The 24710-nt window shown below is 40.9% G+C and overlaps 1 protein-coding gene across 2 annotated transcripts in view; it reads right to left on the bottom strand.

The window, feature by feature from the left end:
• LOC127420722 (retinoic acid receptor beta-like) overlaps nucleotides 1-24710 on the bottom strand; it is a 220973-nt gene that overhangs the window by 8854 nt on the left and 187409 nt on the right. For both annotated transcript variants that reach the window (XM_051663226.1, XM_051663227.1), the window contains exons 5-7: nucleotides 5393-5569; nucleotides 1034-1238; nucleotides 313-471 (exon numbers count right to left, since the gene is read on the bottom strand). In XM_051663226.1, coding sequence (XP_051519186.1) covers nucleotides 313-471; nucleotides 1034-1238; nucleotides 5393-5569 — 541 coding nt within the window. The remainder of the gene's footprint in view (nucleotides 1-312; nucleotides 472-1033; nucleotides 1239-5392; nucleotides 5570-24710) is intronic.

The raw sequence follows: 24710 nt of genomic DNA, 5'->3' as shown, positions 1-24710 counted from the left end.
GATTAGGCCCGTCAGTGTATAGTAAATATAAATTACTGTTGATACCACATATTAAGGTTTGGGGGTCATAGTTTATGAATCAGCCAGTGACAAACCCATATTGGTTGACCAATAATAATAATATTTGCGGGGGGTACTCTGGGCTTAATGTGGGAAATTATGATTTATTGAAACTTTAGAAGTAAACTTAAAAAAAGAATAAAAATACAAATACAAAAAATAATTGAGCACAAATTTAAAACACCAATCAGTGTGAATGACCCAATCAGAATGATGAAATAAGCTCCTTCTAGAGTCATTGTTCATTCTGACCTTTAGCACTGATACTGCGCAGGTCTGTGATTTTCATGAGGGTTTTGGGGAACATGTGTGGTTTACTGGGTCGCCGCTTCCTCACATAGATCTTCAGAGCCTCTAACAGGGGTTCCTGCAGTTGGTCCACTTTTGAGGGCTCTTCTAGATCCTGACGATCTACAGAGAGAGAGAGAGAAAGACAGAGGCAGCATATGATCAGAAACATTATCAATTTATAAGATATCCAAAGCAATCTGTCCCTCAGTGTGCTGCTGTACGGAATATGAACCCTATGTAATAATGATGCAGTGACCACACGAGGGCAGTGTTTGTATAAAAATATCAGTGAAGTCACAGGCTGTGTCCACAATGGAATACCAGCATACTGCTTACTGCAAACTATATACTGTATGCTACCCATGAAACATCACTCAGTTAGAAAATGATAAACTTTTCAGTAGTGTGCTACATTGCTGTCTCATGTCTTTACATACCATTGTACCACTGTCCAGTTATCATCTCAGAAATAAAACTGTTATTTTGCATTTTGTGTATTTTCTTAAAATGTAATGCTTTGCAAATGCCTTCAGTTTTGTCAGTCCAAATAAAATAATGAGAGAAGAAAAAGATGTTTCCATGCTGTCACATCAACCAATAAATTATCAATGAAAAATGACTTTAAGGTCACTATTCTTTTACAGTCAGAAGTGTGTTTGTCGAGTGTGAAAGTGTTGTCCACCTCCAGAGATGAGGCAGATGGCAGACAGCAGTCCCGTCTCCGTATCGTCCATCTCGATGGGTAGGAGCTGGTTGGCGAAGGTGAACACAAGATCCGTGAGTGGACCAAAGCCCGCATTGTGCATCTGTGTGCGGTTTAGCGTAAGACCGTCGGAGAACGTCATTGTGTCCTGGTCAGGGGTGTAACGTGTACAGATACGCAGGATCTACACACACACACACACACACACACACACACACACACACACAAAGTAAGCGTCAAATTTCTGGACCAAAGGATTAATGAATTCAGAGCGACCACTTCAAATCAGTTTCACCTTTCTGTCCAACACGACGACCGAATGATTAGGACAAAACTGACTGCAGATTAGCATTCTGAGACGCAAAGTAGCTGCAAGTGACAAGTTTGTACACCTACTCATTCTTTATTATTACTGTTAGTACATTTTAGAATAATAGTCAAGTCATCAAACAGGGCCGAATTGGCTATCGGGAGTGGCGGGACTTTTCCTGTTGGGGCCGCTAGCAGGCCAATGCATATTATGAAAATAAATAAAAATAGCCAATTACATGAACAAATCCCCTTTAAAATATCATATTGTTGTTTTACAATATATTTCATTTTGAAATATTTCACACTGCCAGCTGTGTCATCATTTAAAGATGTTGGACTGAAGAAAGAGGACACCGTACATGTTCTGCAAAAAAAGCTAGATGCATGTCTCGTGACGCACTTTTAGCGTTTGACGTTCTTTTTAACTTGTCACAGTGTCTAAAAACATGGCGCTCCTCCACAAGACCTTCAAAAAAGAAAGCGCAACACAACGGTCAAACACATTCCTCTCACACGTTAACATAGAAAACCATTTGAAAAACAACATGGACGGACACGTGAACGGTGTGAATGGCCCCAAACGGTGGCACGACAACAACAACATCAAAAATAATAATAAATTACTACTATTATTATCAATATAATTATAATTATTTTATTTTCAAAATTAAATATATTTTAAATTCAGTCAAGAATGTTAAAACTTTTGACTAGTAGTGTATGTGTATATGTATAAGAAACAGAAGTGTGAGTGTGTGTACGGTTCTATAGGGTTCATCTGTGGGTTGTGTTTGACAGTGATTGGCAGTACAGTCATGAAGATGAAACAGAATAAAACATGACTGCTGCCAACAGCAGGCCGCTCTCTCTCTCTCTCTCTCTCACACACACACACACACACACACACGCACACACACACACACACTCATGTTGGTGCAGCTATCATTATGAGGACTCTCCATAGACATAATTATTTTTATTCTGTATGAACAATAGATTCTATCCCCTAACCCTAACCCTAAACCTAACCCTCGCAAAACACGTTCTGCATTTTTACATTTTCAATAAAACATCGTTTAGTATGTTTTTTAAGTGATTTGAATTATGGGGACACTAGAAATGTCCTCAAAAACCACATTTATAGCATAATACCCTTGTAATTACCAGTTTATAACCTAAAAAAAAGTCCTCGTAAACCACTTAAACCTGCCCACACACACACACATACACTCACACATGCACACACACACGCACACACACACACACGTACACTCACGCACACACTCACGCACACACAAACGCACACATACACACACACATGCACGCACGCAATTGATCCTCTATAACACAACATAACAGCTAACACAGGAGACATACACTGACCTGTGGAGACTGACAGGTGTGTGTGTGTGTGTGTGTGTGTGTGTGTGTGTGTGTGTGTGTGTGTGTGTGTGTGTGTGTGTGTGTAAAATATACAAAGACTTTACTGCCTTAAAGGGGTTATACTATAATTTGGTTTTGATTTTTGTCCCCTGAATCCCTTGTAAATTTAGTCAAGGTGACTTGCACCAAAAGTTTATTAGGGCTGTTAATTAATTAAAATATTTAATTAGATGAATTACATGACATGCTGATTAATCAAACTAATCGCATATATCAATGTTTGCTGAGCAACTTGAGCAAGGCCCCCAAATAAAGATAATTCAATATAAATAATATGTAATAACTGAAATAATTGTAAAATAATTTATAAAAATATTTGAAATATATAGCATTATTATAGCAGACGAGTAAAGCATTGATTAGACAATACAAAAAGTGGCTTTAGAAGTCAATATATTTTTTGTTTTATTCCCATTTCATTGAACATAAACCTACAGATTTCTACTCTGTTTCCCTCTCTCCTTGAGTTTTGTCTGTTCTGCGTCTGTCTCATTACCACGGTAAAGACAATTCTGCTCTCACATAAACAACAAACAAACAAACCAACACAGTGCTGAAGGGGCCATCTCAAACAACACGTCCTACATTTACATATTTCCCTCTAAACATGAAACACAAAGAAGCATGAAAAACAAAACAGTTCACTGAGAAAACAAGTGAACGAATATTTCGCACTGTTTTGCAACTGCACATCAGATTATTACAGAGCAGATCTCAATCTATATATACAGTATATTAATGACTGGCCTACTCTATCATGAGAAACTAATGATCTGAGATCAAATCTTACCTGTTGACCTTTTATCGATTAATTGGCCCAACAGAAAACAGCTCAATGGGCCACAGGACAACATGACATTATTCATTTGTTTCAACTAAACTTAAAACACAGTCAGTCATATCACACTCTGCACAAGAACTGTGTTCAACCTGTAACCTGTTAAATATTCACAAGATGACACATGATAGAAGAGTTCTGTTCATGTTCACTTTATGCTGACCACTCTGTTCATACAAAAGGGTATAAATTGGTGTCCCATGACTAAAGCAATAAAAGCACAAATTGAATGTTCTTTGAATCGAGAACTTTTCGATATGTTAAACTATTATCCTATATTAAATTGTCATAGTATGAAAAGTAGCTAGTTTTAAACAGATTATAATGTTGACTGCATTCATCAAGCTCAACTTCAACCCTTTTACCAAAGTTATTGTAAGAAAAATAATTCTAATATTCTTTTCTATAATCTTTTATGGGAAATTAGTTTACATCAATAACTACAAACCAACATTTTGGTCCCAAATGTTTTCATTTTACAAATTTGATTGATTTCAGTATTAACAGGGCTGTCAATTTAATGCACAAATTTTGTGTGAATATTTATATAAAAAATAATGTGCAATTTTTTTTTTATGACCTTTTAATGGGATAGGGAAAGTAGAGAGGTGACAGGAAATGAGAGGGAGAAGAGTGGGAATGGGATCAGGAAAGGACCTCATGAGCCAGGACTTGAACTCGGGTCACCCGTGATGAAGCAGCACCACAGGTCAAGAGCGTAGCCCGCTAGGCTACGGCTCTGACAAAATAACATGTAATTAAAAAAATGACCCCTGACCCGTATGTAACTTCCATAATAAAAGTATGTATTTTCCTACCATCTGAGCAATTCAAGCACGAAGTATTGTATCTTCAGTACTTTTGCAAGGTGCATCAGCAGGGGGCAGTCAGCGCACCTCAACAAACCTCACAAGCAGCGCAGCTACAGAATAGGAGCCGGTCACACAGGAGTTTTTGACAGCTGGACAAAGCACAACAGGATGCAGGGATCTCCAGACATAATTTTTAAAGTTTAAACTACTTTTCAATTTGACACAGCATCCTAAAAATGTGCCGTTTATGATGCTGAAATCCAGTGAAACGCTCCAAAAGTGTCTGTGTGATGCACATGTACATACAGTGACAATTTAAAATAGCGCAGACGGAACGCAAGAATGCATCCTGTGAGAACTGGACAGATTGACGAACTCAGCAAAATGCATTGCTGTTAACTGTAGGCTTGTGTTAAATGATATGCAAATAAAACAATATATTGACTCCTAAAGCCACCTTTTTGTATTGTCTAATCAATGCTTTACTAGTCTGCCACAATAATGCAATGTAATCAGTCTGAATAATTGAATTATCATGTATTTTTTTAATTGAATTATCCTTATTTGGAGGCTTTACTCAGCAAGTATTATGCGAATGTGCATATATGCAATTAATTTGATTAACTAATTGGCATGTCATATAAGTAATTATTTAAAAAATTTGAATTGATTGACAGACCTAGTATTTAATGATTATTGCTAGAAAATAAAGAAATCAAACAAATCAGGGTTTTATTGAATTCCTGTCCCAAATTTTGGTAACAGGGTTGAAAAAATGCACAACAAAAATTTCTGAAGGCAAAGCACATCCTTTTACTGAACCTTTGTTCAATAAACAGATTTTTATATTATTTTGAACTCTAGTCGTGGAAGATATAATTTATACCAAGAGTGTTTGGTTGCATCAGCGCACGCACACACACATGCACGTACCAGTATGTCGAGGCAGGCGGCTTTGAGCAGTGTGATCTGATCGGCCATGGTGAGTCCAGTGAAACCAGGAACTCGTTTGGCAAACTCCACGATTTTAATAATGCACTTAGTGGCCAGTTCACTGAACTTATCCCACAGACCCAGATCCAAACGCACACGGTGATCCGCACTGGAGTTCTGCAGACACACACACACAAACACACAGAGTTAAAATGAAATCTTCTGTCTACACATACAGCATTTCAAAACACATGCCACTTAAAGGAAACGTACAAATGATATTACGATTATAAGATACAGTATTTAAGGCCTTTTACTTACATTTACTTTTTGTCCAAAGAAGACATACAGTATGTATGAATGTGAGATGATTAGTGAGATAAATGGCAGCACAATGTCTATATTCAGAATGAAATATTTGCATAATGCTTACAGCACAGTGTACAGTATACACTGCCTACTATTTATAGCAAATAGTTTGCGAATGAGTACACATTATGGAACGATAAACATTTTAAACAGAAGGATGTCAAATGACCTCACCACACACTGCATATTTAATTCAGTAAGTGCCTTCCAGTTATCAAAGCAGAAATAAATGTGGTTATTTTGTATTTTGTATTACATTTTGTGTAAAAATGTCTTTCCTTTTGGTAGTCCAATAAAATAACGAGTCAAGAAAGAAATGTTAAAAAATGTAGTTGGGTTTCCTTCTGGTTCACTTGTGACATTGGAAATGGAAGTTGAGTTTATTGCATTGTAGCACACAGTATCTCATACAGTGTGCTCTGTTGTATCCTGCACACTTTGACAAATGTACTCAGTGCATACAATTCAAACGCTGCATTCATAGCCTACTGTGCACAGTATTCAAATTGTGGTAGCGTTTCTGAACATATCACTGGACAACAATTTATATCTCGTTATATGCGTTTTCTTTGAAAAATTATTGTTCAGTAGTGTGTCATTTTCGTATTTGTTTGGCTAAAGGCCTGTTCACACCAAGTCAGTTTTTTCAGTGTGATTGTTTGTTCCGTACAAGCTTTTGAATGGTTTAGCGCGGAGGAGGGTGGGGCCGGGCGGAATGACGGACGACAGGACCCCAATCAGCAGGTGAGCGAGGGATAAAGGCGACCAAAGACGGCAGCTTGACAGAGAGAGAGAATTATGGGCAGCTGCCCTGTATGTGTTTGTGTGTCTTTTTATTTAATTAAATATTATTTACATTGTTAAGCCGGTTCTCGCCTCCTCCTTTCCCTTGTACCCCTGTTACATTGTTGCCGAAACCCAGGAGGGATGCCCGTCATAGAGTCCTTGACACTGCCGTCCACCCAGGGGAGCGCCGCTGCCATCCGCCAGGGGACGGAGTAGCCTGACCGCCCAGACACGGGGAACAGCCGCCATCCGCAAGGCGAGGAGGGACGGGACTCCCTGACTGCCTGGAGCGATGGAGCCGCTGCCAGGGGCGGAGGAGTGTCCCCACGTGCCGCCAGAAAAGTGGAGGGGCGTTCTGTCCGCTGGGGGTCGGAGGTTTGACTCCGGTCCGCCCGGGGAGGAGCGGCTGTCGTCCGCCTGAGAGGGTGGAGGAGTGATCGGGGACCACGCGACGTCACATCAGAGAACCGGTGAGTGAGCTTTTTCTCTCTCTCTCACGCTGTCGCTCCGTGTTGGCCTTTCCCTTGCCTTTTTTTTGTTTGATTTTGATTTTGTTTTCCCCTTCTGTCTCCTCCCAGGTCGAGGAAGGCGGGGATGACCTGCAGGCAGGCGGGGCGTAAGGCACGACCCCACCTCAGAAAGGAGTGTAGCACGGAGGAGGGCGGGGCCGGGCGGAATGACGGACGCCCGGACCCCAATCAGCCTGATGAGGCGTGCGAGCGATAAAGTCGACCGAAGACGGCAGCTCAAGAGAGAGAGAATTATGGGCAGCTGCCCTGTATGTGTTTGTGTCTTTTTATTTACAAACGGCAACAATGGATTCCTGTGGCGCTATTCACATCGGGTCTGACAAATCATCCACCGACAATCTGAAGGTTTTTTTCTACAGAGAATGGTCCGATATTTTTTTCTTCAGACTGCGATTAAAACTGACTGACCAATGAGATAAGACCTTTTTGTCAGTTTTCCAGAGTCGTTGCAGCTGCTCAATCCAGTGTGTTGGTGGCGTTAATCAACTGGCAAACACCAGCATTGGACATGCAGCTGATACACTCCCCCAAAATAATATATATTTAAAAATAAATAGTTGCAGTCCAAACATAAACCCGGTCTGTTTTTGAAAGTTTGCTTATGTTTTGTCTTATTGTACATTATTTGATTTGTATATCACTGTGCCTGTTTTATTCTCTTGGCATTAAAAATAGCAACAAGCTCATAGTAAAATTTCCCATAAAAAGACTTTACATTGCAAGATTTTAATGTAGACAAACAAATGGCAGAACCACACTGCTATCTGTATTACAAGGATAATATAACAAAGTATTGCAATAATTTAAATAAAGAAAAGACTTTGAGCCAGTGTTTTCTTTTATATTATTTTTAATATTATGCATCATATTTAATACTATACCTGTTATTCTTAATGTACATTATTCCACGCATATTTATATCACTGTACCTTGTGTTATATTATCCATACATTAATCCAGACATTATAAAAAGAGAAGCTGGATTCAAGAGTCCGTTTGGAATATACTCGTAGCAAAATACATGGGTTACACACAGGGGCAGACTGGGAAGAGAAATCGGCCCTGGATTTTACATAGCCCAAAAGTTGTTGGGGGTTGGGGTTGTGTCACTGTCCTTTTCTGCATATCACAGCCCCCTTTGGCATATCGTGGTGGCGTTTTGTGGCCCTCTTCAGACAGTTGTGGCCCCTTTGGCATAACGCAGCGGCCCATTTCAGCTTATTGCCGCCTGTTCGGCCCTGTTCCGTGGCCGGCCCACCGGGAAAAGTCCCGGTTCTCCCTATGGCCAGTCTGCCCCTGGTTGCACACCTAAAATACTTGAAGACTTCAAGAGTGTTTTATGTTTGTTAACCATAAAGAAAAACCAGGAAAAAGAAAACCTTAGAGACACAGAAAGCATCATTCAAGATTAGTTAAAATAGCAATACTAGTGCAAGAACGAGACTTCTGCCTCAAGACTACAAGTATTCTGTATGAGCATTCAAACACTGACCCCAGATGTGGGGCTTTGATAGAAAATATGAAAGGTTTTACAGTAGGGTAGACTGAGATGCCTTTATCTGTTTACCAACAAAAAATGCCAAAAACCTGCATACATTGTTCCTATTTTCCACAATTAGTGTGTGAAGACTCAAACATTTTGATGTCTTGTTATAGGAACACAAAAGAGGATTTGAAAAATGATCTGATGTTTCAACGAATTTTCCCCCATCAACTCCCAAAAAGACAGATTCACTGATGCTGGTGGCATGTGTGACTCTGTCACCCATCAGAAAGTATGGCTTCTCTCCAGCATGCTAGAGTAAAAACTGACGCCCGCGGGCTGTGAGATGCTCTGTGTGGATGCTGGCCAGACCATCTATTGTCTCTGGCTCACATCAGTAAATCTGATCTCTGGTTAAGAGAGACGCACATCATGGCCAACGTTAAATCACTGCAAGTAAGCGGCAGCACATTTCACTGAGACCTCAGTAATGATGGGCAAACTAACCACAGACACATGAGAGAAAGGCCGGGCTTCAATATTAAACCTACTTGTCTTCTTCCTCCCCGCGGCCAAGAGGAGGAGCGGTTTGATTTCCCTTCCAATCTCAGTCAATTACCGCCCGGCCATAATTCAATAGAGCCAAACAAGGAAGTGGCCAGGCATTTGTAATTTCATTTAGCAGCATTTATCCTAACAAATTAGACAACTTGTGACATTAGAAAATAAGCTGCCAATGTTAGAAGGAACGCAACGCCATCCATCACACAAACGGCACGGAAAGCAAATATCAGGGTAGAGAGCCATGATGACTTACAGTAATGTCAACAGTTGGGGTGCCTATAATAAAAAATATATCAGGATTTTTTTTAGCGTTTTGACGATATTTAATATATATTTTGATATTTCTGTATTTTGCTTTGGAATGGCTTAAAACTGTGATTTTATTACATTCAGTCAAACCAAAGCCGTTGTTGCCAAATAGATTTGAGATGTTTAATGTAATCAGTGAAATACAGTAAGAATCTGGGTAAAATAATCAAGGCATGTTTTCCACACTGGAAGAAAGATATTAATATTATCATTTTCATTTACCAATTTTCATGCACCAATATAACAATACACAGCAATATTTACCTAAATACTGTATATGTTTTATCAATATTTTAAGGCCATGTTGGGACTTCTGTGAAAATTGTTTAATGATGACGTAATGAATCAGAGTTTTTAATTGATTCATTGAAACTGAGGGTTTGCACTTTTGAACCAACACGAACGCTGTTTTTGTTAAAATCAGATGCAACACATCTCTGTCTCAACGCTCTTATTCTCATTGGTAATACACACTTATAAATATAGTTTAAAAATGCATTAATTTCTCTACATTTATGCCTCCCATTACAAAATAGAACAGTGTTTTCCTCCACAAAAAACAGAGACAGCAAAAATCTGATTTACAGTGAGGCACTTACGATGGAAGTGAATGGGAGCAATTTTTGGAGGGTTTAAAGGCAGAAATGTGAAGCTTATAATTTTATAAAAGCTCTAACATTAATTCTTCTGTTAAAACTCATGTATTATTTGAGCTGTAAAGTAGTTTAAATTGTCATTTTTACAGTCGTTTTAGGGTTTGTTGACATCATGTCATCATGGCAACGAAGTTGAAAAATTGTCTTTAACTTCACACAGAAATGGTTAGTAAGTGATTTTATCACACTAAAATCATGTTTACACGCATATTGTTTATGTTTTGTGTCTTGTGACTTTTGTAATAGTGAATATTTTAACATTCAAAAATTTGCCCCATTCACTTCCATTGTGCCTCACTGGAACAGATTTGTGCCTTTTTTATTTTTTTTAAAGAAAATGAGGGATGAGTCAAAATTTATTTTTGTGGTAATCAACATTATGCCATAAATGCGGTCAATTGAGCTGAACTTGTATTGAACCAGGAATATTCCTTTAATATAATGACACATTCATCAGGAAATTTTATGGAAAAATGTACAATTTAAATACAGGAATACATGGAAAATCGCCTTGTTTTGATGAAAAGTTCTTGAGATTAAAACGGATCGTTTCCTCCGTGTAATGTGTGTCCATCAAAGATGAGACGACTCCACTTTCGTTGAATAATGTGTCTTAACATGCTTTCTGTTCTTTACATTCAGACAAAAAAGTACAAATAAATATTAATTTTAATCTCATACAGCATGGATGCGCTAAAGAAACACTGAACCAGAACATTGTGAAATGCATGTTTAAACTCTTAAAGTGACAGTAACCTTTTTAGTGTTTCTTATACAAGTGAATGTAAACTCAATGTTTTTACTTGTAAATTGTGTACATTATTTCAAACAGTGATAGCTCATATCATTATTATATATTTCATGATAAATTATTGATTAATAGAATGTAGAATTTTTTATTTTTATTTTATTTGATTATAAAAATTAAAATATTCATATTCATTCTTTTTTTCAGGACAGGTTTTGTTCAGTTCTATTGCTTGTTCTGCACTTGGTCAACCTGAACGTACCCCAACATTTTTGAAAGCTTATTTGTTTGTGATCTTTTCTAATAGAGAAAAGTCTATGAGAAACTTTTATTATTTAAACTTTGAGCATTTATATTGTGTATTAAAGAACTTTATTTTCATGAGAAATTATAATGTGCATTTTGCTCAAACATTTTTTCACAAAATAAAAAATGTCTGTAAAATTTTGTAATTTAAGTGTTATTAGATAGAATCGAGATTATATCGAATCGTGAACCTCATATCGTATATCGAACCGAAGATAATTATATTGTCCCATCCCTAGTTACTGCAATGAAAGTCTGGGTCTTGAAGCAAAAACCAGTTGAGAATCGCACCATCAAGAGCTTATGGTTTTGATGTAGCTAATATTCAGCAAGTGAGTTGTCTGAAAGCACCTCCTGGAACTGAAGGCCACACATCAGAGCTGTTTTATTTGGTCATTAAAGCTGTCAGGTCATTTCTCAAGCATCAGAGTGAATGAAGCATTATTCATTGTTGACTGAGGCTCAGTCGTCTCTCACCCGCCTGTGAACTGCTCCATCAATGAAGGACGGGATTTGAATATTTTACGGCCTAATTGGAGCTTTAACCTAATCTGAGAGGAGCGCGGCTTCTTTTCTGTTGCCTAATAAAGGCACGTCGGGAAGCAATCGCATGTAATAATGAGCAACTTCTCGAAGGCGGTGAGCGAGGATAATTAGCCTTGATCCAGATTACAGCCATGTTTAAAGACTCAAACATTATCACTGGCCTCTTCTAAACCCATTCACGCAACATATACTGTAAATATATTTAGGACTTTTAATATATTGCCATTTTGAAATAAACAAGAAATAAAATTTTTTAGTTTGAAAGGCAATGCAATTTTTGAAATTCAAATTGAAAGAAAAAACATGGCAACAGAAATGACAAACATCAAAAATCTGCATCATTATCATTACATGATTATATACTAGAGTTTTTACATTTTCTGAAGAAAATGTGCCTGTTTGTAAAATTGGCCGCATTGATGCTAGGATGTTCTGGGTGGTTGCCAGGGCGATGAGGTTGCTGAGGTGTTCTAAACGGTATGCCTGTTGCTATGTGGAATTTATGTTTTTCTAGGTGATTGTTCGAGGTGTTGCTATGCAGTTGCTAAGGTATTCTGGGCAGTTGCTAGGGTGTTCTTGGTGGGTTCTATGCGGTGGTGGTTATATCAGAAACGGTGCAGGATGAGTTACACATTGAAGTTGTAGTGTTAGAGGTTTGTTCAAATCATTATTTCTAAGTATGAGCAAAGGCAAAAGTAATGCTTGACTTAGTGAACGCCACTAATAATTATTATTGATTAAATAGATACCTAAACCTATATGTTAACCTATATTCAGACAAGAAAATAATTTGAATCATTCTGATTATTTGTTCCAATACCACAGATCCCCTGGGAGTGTGTGTGTGTGTGTGGGAGGGCAGGTTTAAGTGGTTTACGAGGACTTTTTTTTAGGTTACAAACTGGTAATTACAAGGGTATTATGCTATAAATGTGGTTTATGAGGACATTTCTAGTGTCCCCATAATTTAAATCACTTAAAAAACATACTAAACGATGTTTTATTGAAAATGTAAAAATGCAGAGAGTTTTTTGTGAGGGTTAGGTTTAGGGGATAGAATCTATAGTTTGTACAGTATAAAAATCATTATGTCTATGGAGAGTCCTCATAAGGATAGCCGCACCGCACATGTGTGTGTGTGTCTCTTTAGCTGATTGTACAGCATGCACACATCACTCTCCAGTCATAGTCATAGTGCTCCGTGACACTCCAGCACTGACCTCTTTTCCCACATTCACACCCCTGCTGACAGAAGTTGAGCTCACTAAAGAGCTTCAGGTCATAATGTCCCAAACGTTTATCACCACCTCACACTTTAAACATGTTCTACAGAAAGCAATAGTTCAAGCTCAATTCTCTGATTTTGTTCACTGAACTTTACAGGAATTATTTTTACCTTACCTAATAGTGGCTTTCAAACCATGACATCAGCCTGAAGTGATGCTTCAGAGATTTAGTGAATCAAACTGAATGTGAACGACTTTAGTAAATGGGTCACTGTGAGGAAATGGTGTCATTTGTGCCCTTCTTAAGGCTTTATGACAAGATACTGAACTTAGTCAAATTTTTGGTTAAATTTAAATGCAAATGAACTTTTAAAATAAAAGATTTTATTTTTGAAATGTTTCTTTTGTGGGTGATTCTCATAAAACTGAGCTTGAACTATGGAAGTAATGAGGATTTCTATTACGGCTGTCGATTTAACGCGTTAACTCAGTGTGATTAATTATATAAATGTTGTGCCTAAGATCCAATAGAAAATAAAAATAATTTGACATTCCAAACACAACTATCTGGACCAGAAGTCTTCAACTCTGTTTCTGGGGACCCACAGCACTGCATTTTTTGGATGTCGCCCTTATTTAACACACCTGATTCAAATCATCAGCTCATTAGCAGAGGATCCATGACCTAAACTGGGTTTGTCAGATAAGGGAGACTTGTTGTGGGTCCCCAGGAACAGAGTTGAAGACCTCTGATCTGGAGAATAAAATAAAAAAAATAAAAATAAAAAAAAAAAGAATAAAAAATGTCCATCAAGCTATTTCTCTTTATTGCGACACTTTTTTTTGCTGCCTTTTCAAACTCCCAAATTTTTGTGACTTATTCTGCAGTGATGCATCAGAAAGAGAAGCAGTTCAAATATGGATATCTAGCTACTTGTCACCTCACTTTGTTTCAGTAAAAATTTTAGTGTTGTGTCAATATGACCTGTGTCCGTCACTATGCACTCACATTACGGCAACTGATGCTTAAATCATAACATAACAATAAAACATTTTTTTTCACACTTTAGTAAGATGAAGCCATATTGTAATAGGTGCCCCTGGTATTAGTGTTTTTGTGTTAGGTCACCTCATTACCGCAACATTTTTATACTCATTGTGGAAACTATGATTGCAGTAATGATAAAATATTGGTTTCCCAGTATTTCAACTTTAATTTTTTTTTCCTTTAGTTCTACTACGAATGCATTATTAACTATTCATGTATAATTTTATTATATTGTTATCCAGGTTGCAAAGACGTGAATCATCATCAATGGCAACGGACTGAAAGACGAACTGATATCAGCACTGAACCATACTGGAGTTCACATGAATCGTACCCCACATCACCTTTTGAAGCGAACTTGAGTTTGGAAAAAAGCGTTCACACCAACCAGACAAGCTAAAGTTTAACATCAAATGAACCCGGGTGCACTGGTGTTAAAGCACCCTAAATGGCACCGTTTCCTGAGTTATTCTAAGTTCTATTGTTCTTACAACAACAGCCATAACCTCATCTTTCAAAATAAAAAAATTATTAAAAGAAGAGTGTTTGTTTGTTTATGTGAATGCAAGACATGATTACCCACAATGCACGGCTTCAGCTGAACTCCCATCAGAGCTGTGTTAATGCAGTCATGTCAATCTGAACTACTTCTACATTTGCACATATTCTCTCACTGCTTGCATCTCCACATGCAGCACACACTCGCTGTCAACAACATCCCGCTTTATCTCCAGTGGCTGTCAATCAGTGCAACTCCCCAAAAACTTGTGTTTACTTGCCAGAGTCTATCCAGTGCTATCTAAGACAGAGATCGACATGCTGAGGTGTTGTACAGTTCTTACCAGAGAGACAAGAGATGTATGATGCTTTTTAGGATGTATGACCCTTCAGATGAACAGTGTTAGTCCCCCAAAGACAGCGCTACATGTTACACGATTATATACAGGGTCATGCGTACTGTGATACTCATGAAACTGAATTTAAATGCAACACTTGTATTTTCTACTTCTGAGGTTCAAAAGTTCACCGAGTGTCAGATCCAAACTTTTAAATGACACTTTTGATGCTTTGGGCCATTCTGTGATACAGTGTAATGTCTCATTTTCATGAGCTTGGTAAAAAAGCATATGAAAAGTATGACATATGGCAGTCATATTTTGCTACTTTTTGGCACCAAAAGTTGTTTGAGAGTCATTCTCCTGAGACAATGCCATTCTAGTTTGAACATTTCCAGATTTTTTTCTCTCCTTTTTATCAATTTATTTGAAGGTCACTGCCATCTCAGACCCAAAGTACCAGTCCTGTAACAACTACAGACATTGGGGGATACAGTATATGATATTTCTCAATCATAATGTTTCCATGGTACAATATTTAAAATACTACATTCACAATGTTTTGTGGTTGAACATTATGCAGCTTAATCTCTGTAACATTTAAATGTACATTTTTGTATGGTTGGATAGACTCTGAAACGTACAAAATGGATGTATTGACCGCATATAAAATGTAAATGACTCACATACATATACAGCTTTAGAACATAAAAACATTTATGAATACTTTATATTATAAATATATTTGTAGTTACATTTTTACAATTGTTTTTATTATTATTATTATTTTTGAGCATCTAACCTTGCCCTACCCTTAAAACTAACCACTTTTCAGCAATATATATTGGCAGAATAATGTACTGTAACAATCATTTTAATTACAATATACTATTAGATAGATATTTTGAGTTGCTAATCCCACACCTACCCCTAACCCTAATCCCAAAAATTTCTTAAGAATAAACAAAACATAACAGACAGATAAATGTAAACACAATAATTCATTCAAAAAATGGCAAAAAGCAGTACAAAAGTAGTCCAAATGAAGCTGTGCTGCATTGGAAGTGCTCTGTGACGTATATTTAATACAATAAAATCAACCTATTAATTCTATGAATTCAATAGGATTCATAAACAATTGTACGTCTCATAATTTGATTTAGAAAGTTAACCACATTTTAAGTAGTAATACCTATGAATACTCACGTTGAAACATACTAAAACATTGATAAAGACCAAAATAAACTTCTGTTTGAACTATGTGGTCAGAAAGACTTTGATGATGTCACATATCATGAATTAGTTTTGAAGCACAAATGGAACTGGGAATGACAAAACACTTTTCATTTTGTCATGTACTGTACGTCTGGATGGATCAACTTCAGTGCATCAAATAATTAAAATAATTTAAATAGGTATTTCAATAAAGCATGTTTAAATCAACATTTCTAATTGCATTTGATTTCCACTGATTTTATATTGAGAGACTGATGTGGAAACTATGGTGTCAGTTATGGAATAGCTGGAGGGGATTTGCCAAAAGTCAGCACTCATAACTGCAGACCTGTGCTGTATTGAAGGAAGATTTATAGTGGACTTCATTGAATTGATCTCCACTGTCTGCTGAGAATGAAGAATTACAGCCTAAGAGTAAATCAAACATGTACTAATCCATTAACCCTGCAGCTCAAACTCAACTCAAACAGTCTTTCATCAATGATTTTAATTTAATAATAATAACATCATATAACAAACTCTTACCGTTCAAACTTTTATGCTGTCTTTTTAGCAAGTCTGTTCAAGTCCGGACATCTTTACAACACTCCCAGGCAGCTATTTTTCTATGTAAACAAGTGACATGACTATTTACTTGAATGGGGAAAGATCGAAATCTCCAAAACGGTTGGTCATGATTACGATCAAAGAACATATTTCAAATCAGCAGTAAAATCTGACAACACTGGTCTCATAAATTGTGCTCCTTTACCTCAGACCACGCAAAAAAAAAACAATTTTCCTGGTTTGTATAGCTAATGCACACATGCATTCTCGAGTTGATTGACAGGCGATGTCTGTATCTAAAAGGTGATTGGCTCTTTTACCTGTAAAGTGGGACTTCCTTTTCCATTGACCGTCGGGTGTTCCAGTTTCTCCCATTAATTTTAACAGAAGTGACCCACAGTGCTGGGTGGATTACTTGTGAATTGTAATGAGGTACTGATTACAAATTACATGACAAAAATGAAATCAGTAACGTAATCTTGTAAATTACATTTTGGGGTAATCTAATCTGATTACTTTTGGATTACTTTTGGATTACTTTCAACTGAATTCTGCATGGTTTAATTGTTTGAGTGGTGCTAATGTCCACAAATTCAGAAAAATGATCACAAATGTAAAAATATGAAGGAAGTTTTCATATTGTCGTGTTTTCCCCCGTGATGCTGACAGAGGTCTAGGCCCTCCATCAGCGACAGACACAAATATGCTTGAATTAACAGGCATTTCTTATTGGGGTTTGTAAAATTATGGAATCATGCAATTTGGCCATTTTACAAATGCCGTCCATGTGCGGTAAGAGATCAGACCAGTTACTGTGTATTTGTGAATCAGCGTCACAAAAATGTCTCCAGGTTATCACTACACCAAAGTGCATTGATAAACATTTTTGAAGCCGACTACAAAAGCAGTTTAAGCAAATAAACGTAACTTTACAGAGCTAATCCAGTTGAATGTGAAATGATGTGTATTTGTGCATTTTGATGCGTTTGAGAAAGACAATACCATTCCAAAGACACTGCAACACATGGTTATATTACACACATAGTTGGTTAGATTTGCGATGTAAAGTAATAAAAAAAGAAAAATGCAAACATACATCCAAATGCTTCTTTAGATTTGATGTAGAATCCTTCGCAGTTGACAGGACATGAACTTTTGGAGGGTAGAGTTTACATTGCACAGTGATGTTTTTGCCCTGTGTCTCCTTAAAAAAGAAATAATCTCTATAGATCCAGTGGTTACATGCTGAGGTAGACCGCTCCATCTTCATCTGGCTGGCTAGTAACGAGTATCAGTTCTGAGTATAATACATACAACCCTCCCCTTCTCTTCCGAAAACACTCAAAGACTTACCGATAGTACAGTATATCAGCAGTGTGCTGATTTAGAACGAAAAATGTAAAAGATTGAATAAAGAGAATGATTAGGATGATCAATAAATTATTAACAATTTACTGCCATTGCCTTGTTAATAAGTAATCATGTAATCTATAAAAAAGTAACTGTAGTAAGATTATGAATATATTAAAATGTAATTTAATACAATTACAAGTACTAGATTTTTGTAATCTGATTACATAATCCAGATTACATGTAATCAGTTACTACCCAGCACTGGTAACCCGTCTCTGCTAAATAGTCTCTGTCTAAAACCTCATCTAAAGCTTTAAACTGGGTGTTAATTTCCCTGTTGTTAAATTCAACAAGAATCAGCATGCACAACCCACTTCTTAATGAGACCATTTTCAAAGTGCATTCGATAGCTGGGTGTCCATCAAAATGTTTTGCATTTTTTAAGCGCATTTCTAAAATTTTTACTTAAGCAAAAAATATGAATCATTGCGCATTTCCGTCCACTACGTTATGCACATTGAAGGAGCCGTCTTGTCATGATGGAGCAGTTGAATGACCTCCTTTGTACGTGTACCTTCGGATAATTTGTTATCTCGTTTTTGACTATAAACCAATAAACCGTTCATTTATCAAATTTCGGTTATCTCTTTTTATCACATCACAACAATTTATGTTGTATTGGCTTGTTTTTCAATTGAAAAACAAAAAACAAAATCAAGAAAACACATTTTTCATTCATGCATATAAACCGAGTTTATAACTTGAATATTTGTTTTGCACATGTGGCACATGTGGCACTCTCACCACATATTTCCACTGATTGGTCAACATGCACCATCATCTGTTTTCCTCAACCCTGTCTATAGAATAAGAGTTCACCAGAGTCAAAGTTTGTTTATTTTGTTTGCCGATAGATTCTAATCATTTTAATGAAGAAAAAGTTTTTGCTCTCCAATTTGGAATGCCCAATTCCGAATGCGCTCTAAGTCCTCATGGTGGTGTAGTGGCTCGCCTCAATCCGGGTGGCAGAGGACGGATCTCAGTTGCCTCTGTGTCTGAGACTTTCAGTCCGCGAATCTTATCACGTGGTTTGTTGAGCGCGTTAACGCGGAGACATAGCACGTGTGGAGGCTTCACGCTGTTCTCCGCGGCATCCACGCACAACTCACCACGTGCCCCACCGAGAGTGAACCACATTATGGCGATCACGAGGAGGTTACCTGATGTGACTCTACACTCCCTAGCAACCGGGCCAATTTGGTTGCTTAGGAGACCTGGCTGGAGTCTCTCAGCACGCCCTGGATTCGCGTGACTCCAGGGGTGGTAGTCAGTGTCTTTACTTGCTGATCTACCCAGGCCCCAAATGAAGAACATTAATATTTCTTAGAAAAACTTTTGACTGCTGCATGTTTATTGCAAACTCATCAAGCAATGGACAACTGGGTAGGACAACCATTGAACTCACCAACTCACTTTTGTCACTGTGGGATGGAGCAGTGGTTTTTTATTTTTAAAAGGAAAATTATGAATTGGGATGCTGTGCACAGACCTAACTGTAACTAAATTGAATTTGTTATCTGGTCATTATTGTTGTTGTTATTATTAATGATAATTAAATCAAGCCATTAATTGCAGAGGAAACATAAGAGGAAATATAAATGTTCATTGGATGTGAATAAGATCGCAGGACATCGTCATGGTTTTGAGTAGACGGGCACAAAAGGACCATGGGATTTTTTGAGGGTATAGGGCCTCAGCACTCATTGTTCATGTACTGTATTATTATTTATTTTATTCTCTCTTTGAACATGAAAACGGCCCCCTCACACTCAAAGCATGAATCCCTAGTGTAATTAATTTATTGATCATCTGAGTAATTGATCCACTGTTTTATTAAACTTTTTTGTATCAAAAAGGTAAATGTAGTAAACCAAAAGTGTATAAAAAGTGTTGCCCGTTAATCCAACCTCATTTTAGAGAATTGCATTCCTTTTAGCCAAAAATCCAAGGCACTCACGTGGCGTATAGGCCTAATATTAGTAAGATCAGCTATTATAATGGGGTAATAATATTAAAAACCATAATCAAATTGTGGCAAGTAGAGCCTTATGTCACAAGCTGTGGTGGAGAGGATGATGAAGAAGAAGCGAGAGAGGTGATGTATCTATATGCAGGCTTTAATGAAGAATATGAAGACATAAGACAACGAGGCGTGCCATAAAAAAAAATCAACAACTAACTCAAGCTTACACAGACAAGAACTGACAATTAATGAACAAAACTGGAGGGTATATATACACAAAAGGAACTAATGAGGGAGTAGAAGACAGGTGAGGATGATGTGGAACAGATGGAGGTGATGAGGGCAGTGCACTGTGGGAAATGGAGTCCAGGGGGAAACTTCAAAATAAGAGTCCATGGAAAACATGAGGGAGACAGAACGTGACATTACCCGCCCCCCCCCCCCTCCCTTTACAAGGCGACTCCCGGCACCTAAAGATGGACAGGGGCAGGAGAAAACAGGAGACCAAAGGACAGGGGTGGAGTCAGGAAGTTTGCACGTGGGAAGTCCTGATCCCGATGTGATGCAGGAGCTGCGCTCGGCGACCGACCTCGCCCTCTGGGCGGCGAAGGTCATGGCGCGAGCACTCGGGCAGGCGATGTTCACCTTGGTGGTCCAGGAGCACCACCTGTGGCTGAATCTGGTCGAGATGAGGGACGCCGACAAGGCTTGCTTTCTCAATGATCCCATCTCCCAGATCGGCCTATTCGGCGACACCATCGAGGACTTTGCCCAGCAGTTCTTGGCGGTGAAGAAGCAGACTGAGGCGATACAGAACATCTTGCCCCGGCGCGGCTCAAGATCCTGTACCCTGTCTGCTCGCCGAGGGCGTCCCCCTGCAGCGGCGAAAGCCCATGCGGCTCCGCCACAGCCTGAGCCCAGTTCTCGGCCCCAGTGTAGAGCCCCCTGAAGGAAGCCGACTCCCCCACCTCATGACCGGGCACCAGGTCCCGGAAGGCTCCTAAGCGCCCCTGAGACAGACAACCCAGGGAGGGAGATGTCTGCTGCTACCATGGAGCTGGTATCCAGACCACTCCGTCCCCCGGTGAGGTAAATCTTGTGTTCCCTTTTGTTTTGTGTTCGCCACACCCTGAACGGGCTGCGGTACCCACATTTTTAGGCCAGGTGGTTGTAACGAGTTACGAGGACAGTCAAAAAGTCCCTCCTCCCCCCCGTCACTGACCCCCCCGACGCCGGGTACATGGAGCAAGGTAAGTGCTTCGAGTGCCCTCTCAGCACACCCACGAGTTCGAGACGAAGCAAGGCTCCTCGACGTGGTGTCCCCTGCTCCCCCCGCCGTGAGGCCCCACCCACAAGTACTTTAGACGCGATTGTCCACTTAGTGCCCCTCGCCCGGAGCTTGGATGCATGGTTAGCACTTTCCAACCCATCGCGGTGGCTGGCCAGGACCATCCGACTCGGCTACGTGATTCAGTTTGCCAGGCGCCCCGGTGCAGGGCGAGAACACTGCGACCCTGTGTGTGGAGATCACAACCCTTCTGCGCAAGGGCGCGATAGAGCCTGTCCCTCCAGCCGAGATGAGGAAAGGGTTCTACAGCCCTTACTTCATCGTGCCAAAGAAAGGCGGTGGGTTGCGGCCAATCTTGGACCTGCGAGTTTTGAGGCCTTACACAGACTCCCATTCAAGATGCTGATGCAGAAGCACATTTTGGCGTGCGTCAAGATTGGTTCACGGAGGTAGACCTGAAGAATGCGTACTTTCACGTCTCGGTTTTACCTCGTCACAGACCCTTCCTACGGTTTGCTTTCGACGGCCGGGTGTATCAGTACAAGGTCCTCCCCTTCGGCCTGTCCCTGTCTCCTCACGTCTTCACGAAGGTCGCAGAGGCAGCTCTTGCCCTGTTAAGGGAAGTGGGCATCCGCATACTCAACTACCTCGATGACTGGCTGATTCTAGCACACTCTCGAGAGTTGCTGTGCGCACACAGGGACCTGGTGCTTAGGCACCTCAGCCGTCTAGGGCTTCGGGTCAACGGGGAAAAAAGCAAGCTCTCCCCTGTTCAGAGCATCTCTTTTCTCAGCATGGAGTTAGACTCGATCTCGATGATAGCGCACCTCACAAGCGAGTGTGGGCAGTCGGTGTTGAACTGTGTGAAGTCATTCGGCGGTTCCACTGAAACACTTTCAGAGGCTCCTGGGGCATATGGCATCCTCGGCGGCGGTCAAGCCACTCGGGTTGATGCATATGAGACCGCTTCAGCACTGGCTTCAGACTCGAGTCCCGAAATGGGCATGGCGCTTCGGCACACATCGCGTGGCTATCACGCCACTCTGCTGCCACTTATTCAGCCCTTGAACAGACCTTGCATTTCTGCGGGAAGGAGTCCCCCTACAGCAAGTGTCCAGATGCATCGTGGTGCCACAGGCATGCAGCCGCTGGCTCCTGGACAGGACCACGGCTATGTTGGCACATCAACTGCCTCGAGTTGCTGGCTGTACTGCTCGTCCAGCGGAGGCTATTGCCGTTGATCCGGGGCAAGCATGTGTTGGTCCAGTCGGACAACACAGCGACAGTAGCATATATAAATCGCCAAGGCAGCCTATGCTCTCGTTGCATGTCGTAACTCACCCGCCATCTCCTCCTCTGGAGTCAGAAGCGGCTGAGGTCGCTGAGGGCCACTCATATCCCGGGCAGCCTCAACGCTACAGCGGACACGCTGTCGCGGCAGGCGACGCTCAGCGGAGAGTGGAGACTCCACCCCCAGGTTGTCCAGCTGATTTGGAGTCAATTTGGCAAAGCATAGGTAGACCTGTTCACTTCCTGGTAATCCTCCCACTGCCCGCTCTGGTATTCCCTGACGGGAGCCCCCCTCGGGAGAGATACGCTGGCACACAGCTGGCTGCGGGGGCTGTGCAAATTCGCGTTCCCCCCAGTGAGCCTACTTGCACAGACCCTGTGCAAGGTCAGGGAGGATGAGGAACAGGTCACCCTCGTGGCGCCATACTGGCCCACTCAGACTTGGTTCTCGGATCTCACGCTCCTCGTGACAGCCCCTCTCTGGCAGATTCCCCTGAGGAAGGACCTCCTCTCTCAGGGACGGGGCACCATCTGGCACCCGTGCCCAGACCTCTGGAACCTCCACGTCTGGCCCTTGAACGGGACGCAGAAAAACTAAGTGGCCTACCACCAGCAGTGGTAGACACGATCACTCAGGGCAGGGCTCCCTCTATGAGGCAGCTTTATGCCCTGAAGTGGCGTTTGTTCGCAAGTTGGTGTTATTCCCTAGGTGAAGACCCTCAGAGATGCACAGTCGGGTCAGTACTTTCCTTCCTGCAGGAGAGGCTGGAGGGGTGGCTGTCCCCCTCCACCCTGAAGGTGTATGTGGCCGCCATAGCAGCACACCACGACGCAGTGGATGGTAAGTCCTTTGGGAAGCACGACCTGATCATCAGGTTCCTGAGAGGCTCCTGGAGGCTGAATCCTCCTAGGCCACGCCTCTTTCCCTCATGGGATCTCTCCGTGGTCCTCCTGGGCCTTTGGAGAGCCCCGTTGGAGCCGCTAGTGTCAGTCGAGCTGAAAGCCCTCTCTTTGAAGTCGGCCCTCCTGATTGCGCTCACCTCCATCAAGAGGGTTGGGGACCTGCAGGCATTCTCTGTCAGCGATACCTGCCTGGAGTTCAGACCGGTAGACTCTCACGTGGTCCTAAGACCCTGGCCGGGCTATGTGCCCAAGGTTCCCACAACCCCTTCAGGGATCAGGTGGTGAGCCTGCAAGCGCTGCCCCGGGAGGAGGCAGACCCAGCCCTGTCGTTGCTTTGTCCGGTGCATGCTTTGCTCATCTACTAAAGCAGAGCTTTAGACACTCTGAGCAGCTCTTTGTCTGCTTCGGCGGACAGTGGGCAGGATGTGGTCTCCGTGGGGTCTTTTCCTCCTGAAAGAATAGGAAAGGGAAAGAACACCTTCCCCGATGCGTATAATAGCGTTAGATGGCCCCAGCCAAATCTAATACTCTGTGGAGAGAAACATAGAGAGAAAAGGCCGCGGCTGGCGCGGCCTGCTCCCATTCTAGTTATGTCGCTTCCCCCCCTCTGGGATGTGGGGAACTACATGACGTCTTGTGGGGCGTTGGGGGAGGTTACGTGCGGACTGATGCACCTTCTATTACGCATGCAGAAGCTTGCTTGCATCTGCATCGGCAGTTCATGTAACACGGTCCAGCTGTTGTGGCGTTTTTCTATTGGGACCCCTAGTGTCACTACATCGACACAATGTCAAGTGAGTGACAGAAGGGGAACGTCTCAGTTACTGTTGTAACCTCCGTTCCCTGATGGAGGGAACGAGACATTGTGTCCCTCTTGCCACAACGCGGTACTGTCCGCTGAAATGGCCGGGACCTTGTCTCGGCTCCTCAGCACAAAACCTGAATGAGTGGTTGTGAGCCAGCTCCTTTTATACCCATATGTCCGGGGGAGTGGTATGCAAATTCCTCTCGCCAATTCTCATTTTGCCCTTTTCTCAAAGATCAGAGGTGTTTGGGGCTCCCAAGGGCGACCCCTAGTGTCACTACACCGACACAACTTCTCGTTCCCTTCATCAGGGAACGGAGGTTACAAAAGTAAATGAGACGGTCACATTACTCACATATGTCTTCTTAAATAATCTGTGTTTGTCATGCACAGACTGCGGAGACTGCCTACTGATTTCATAGCGATTTTTTTTAACACTGAAATAGTTTTTTTTTATCCTCTGAAAT

This window comes from Myxocyprinus asiaticus, chromosome 30 (assembly GCF_019703515.2).
Source record: "Myxocyprinus asiaticus isolate MX2 ecotype Aquarium Trade chromosome 30, UBuf_Myxa_2, whole genome shotgun sequence".
Classification (NCBI taxonomy): domain Eukaryota; kingdom Metazoa; phylum Chordata; class Actinopteri; order Cypriniformes; family Catostomidae; genus Myxocyprinus; species Myxocyprinus asiaticus.
Note: the sequence above shows the minus strand (reverse complement) of the source record. Positions and strands in the feature narration are given on the sequence as shown.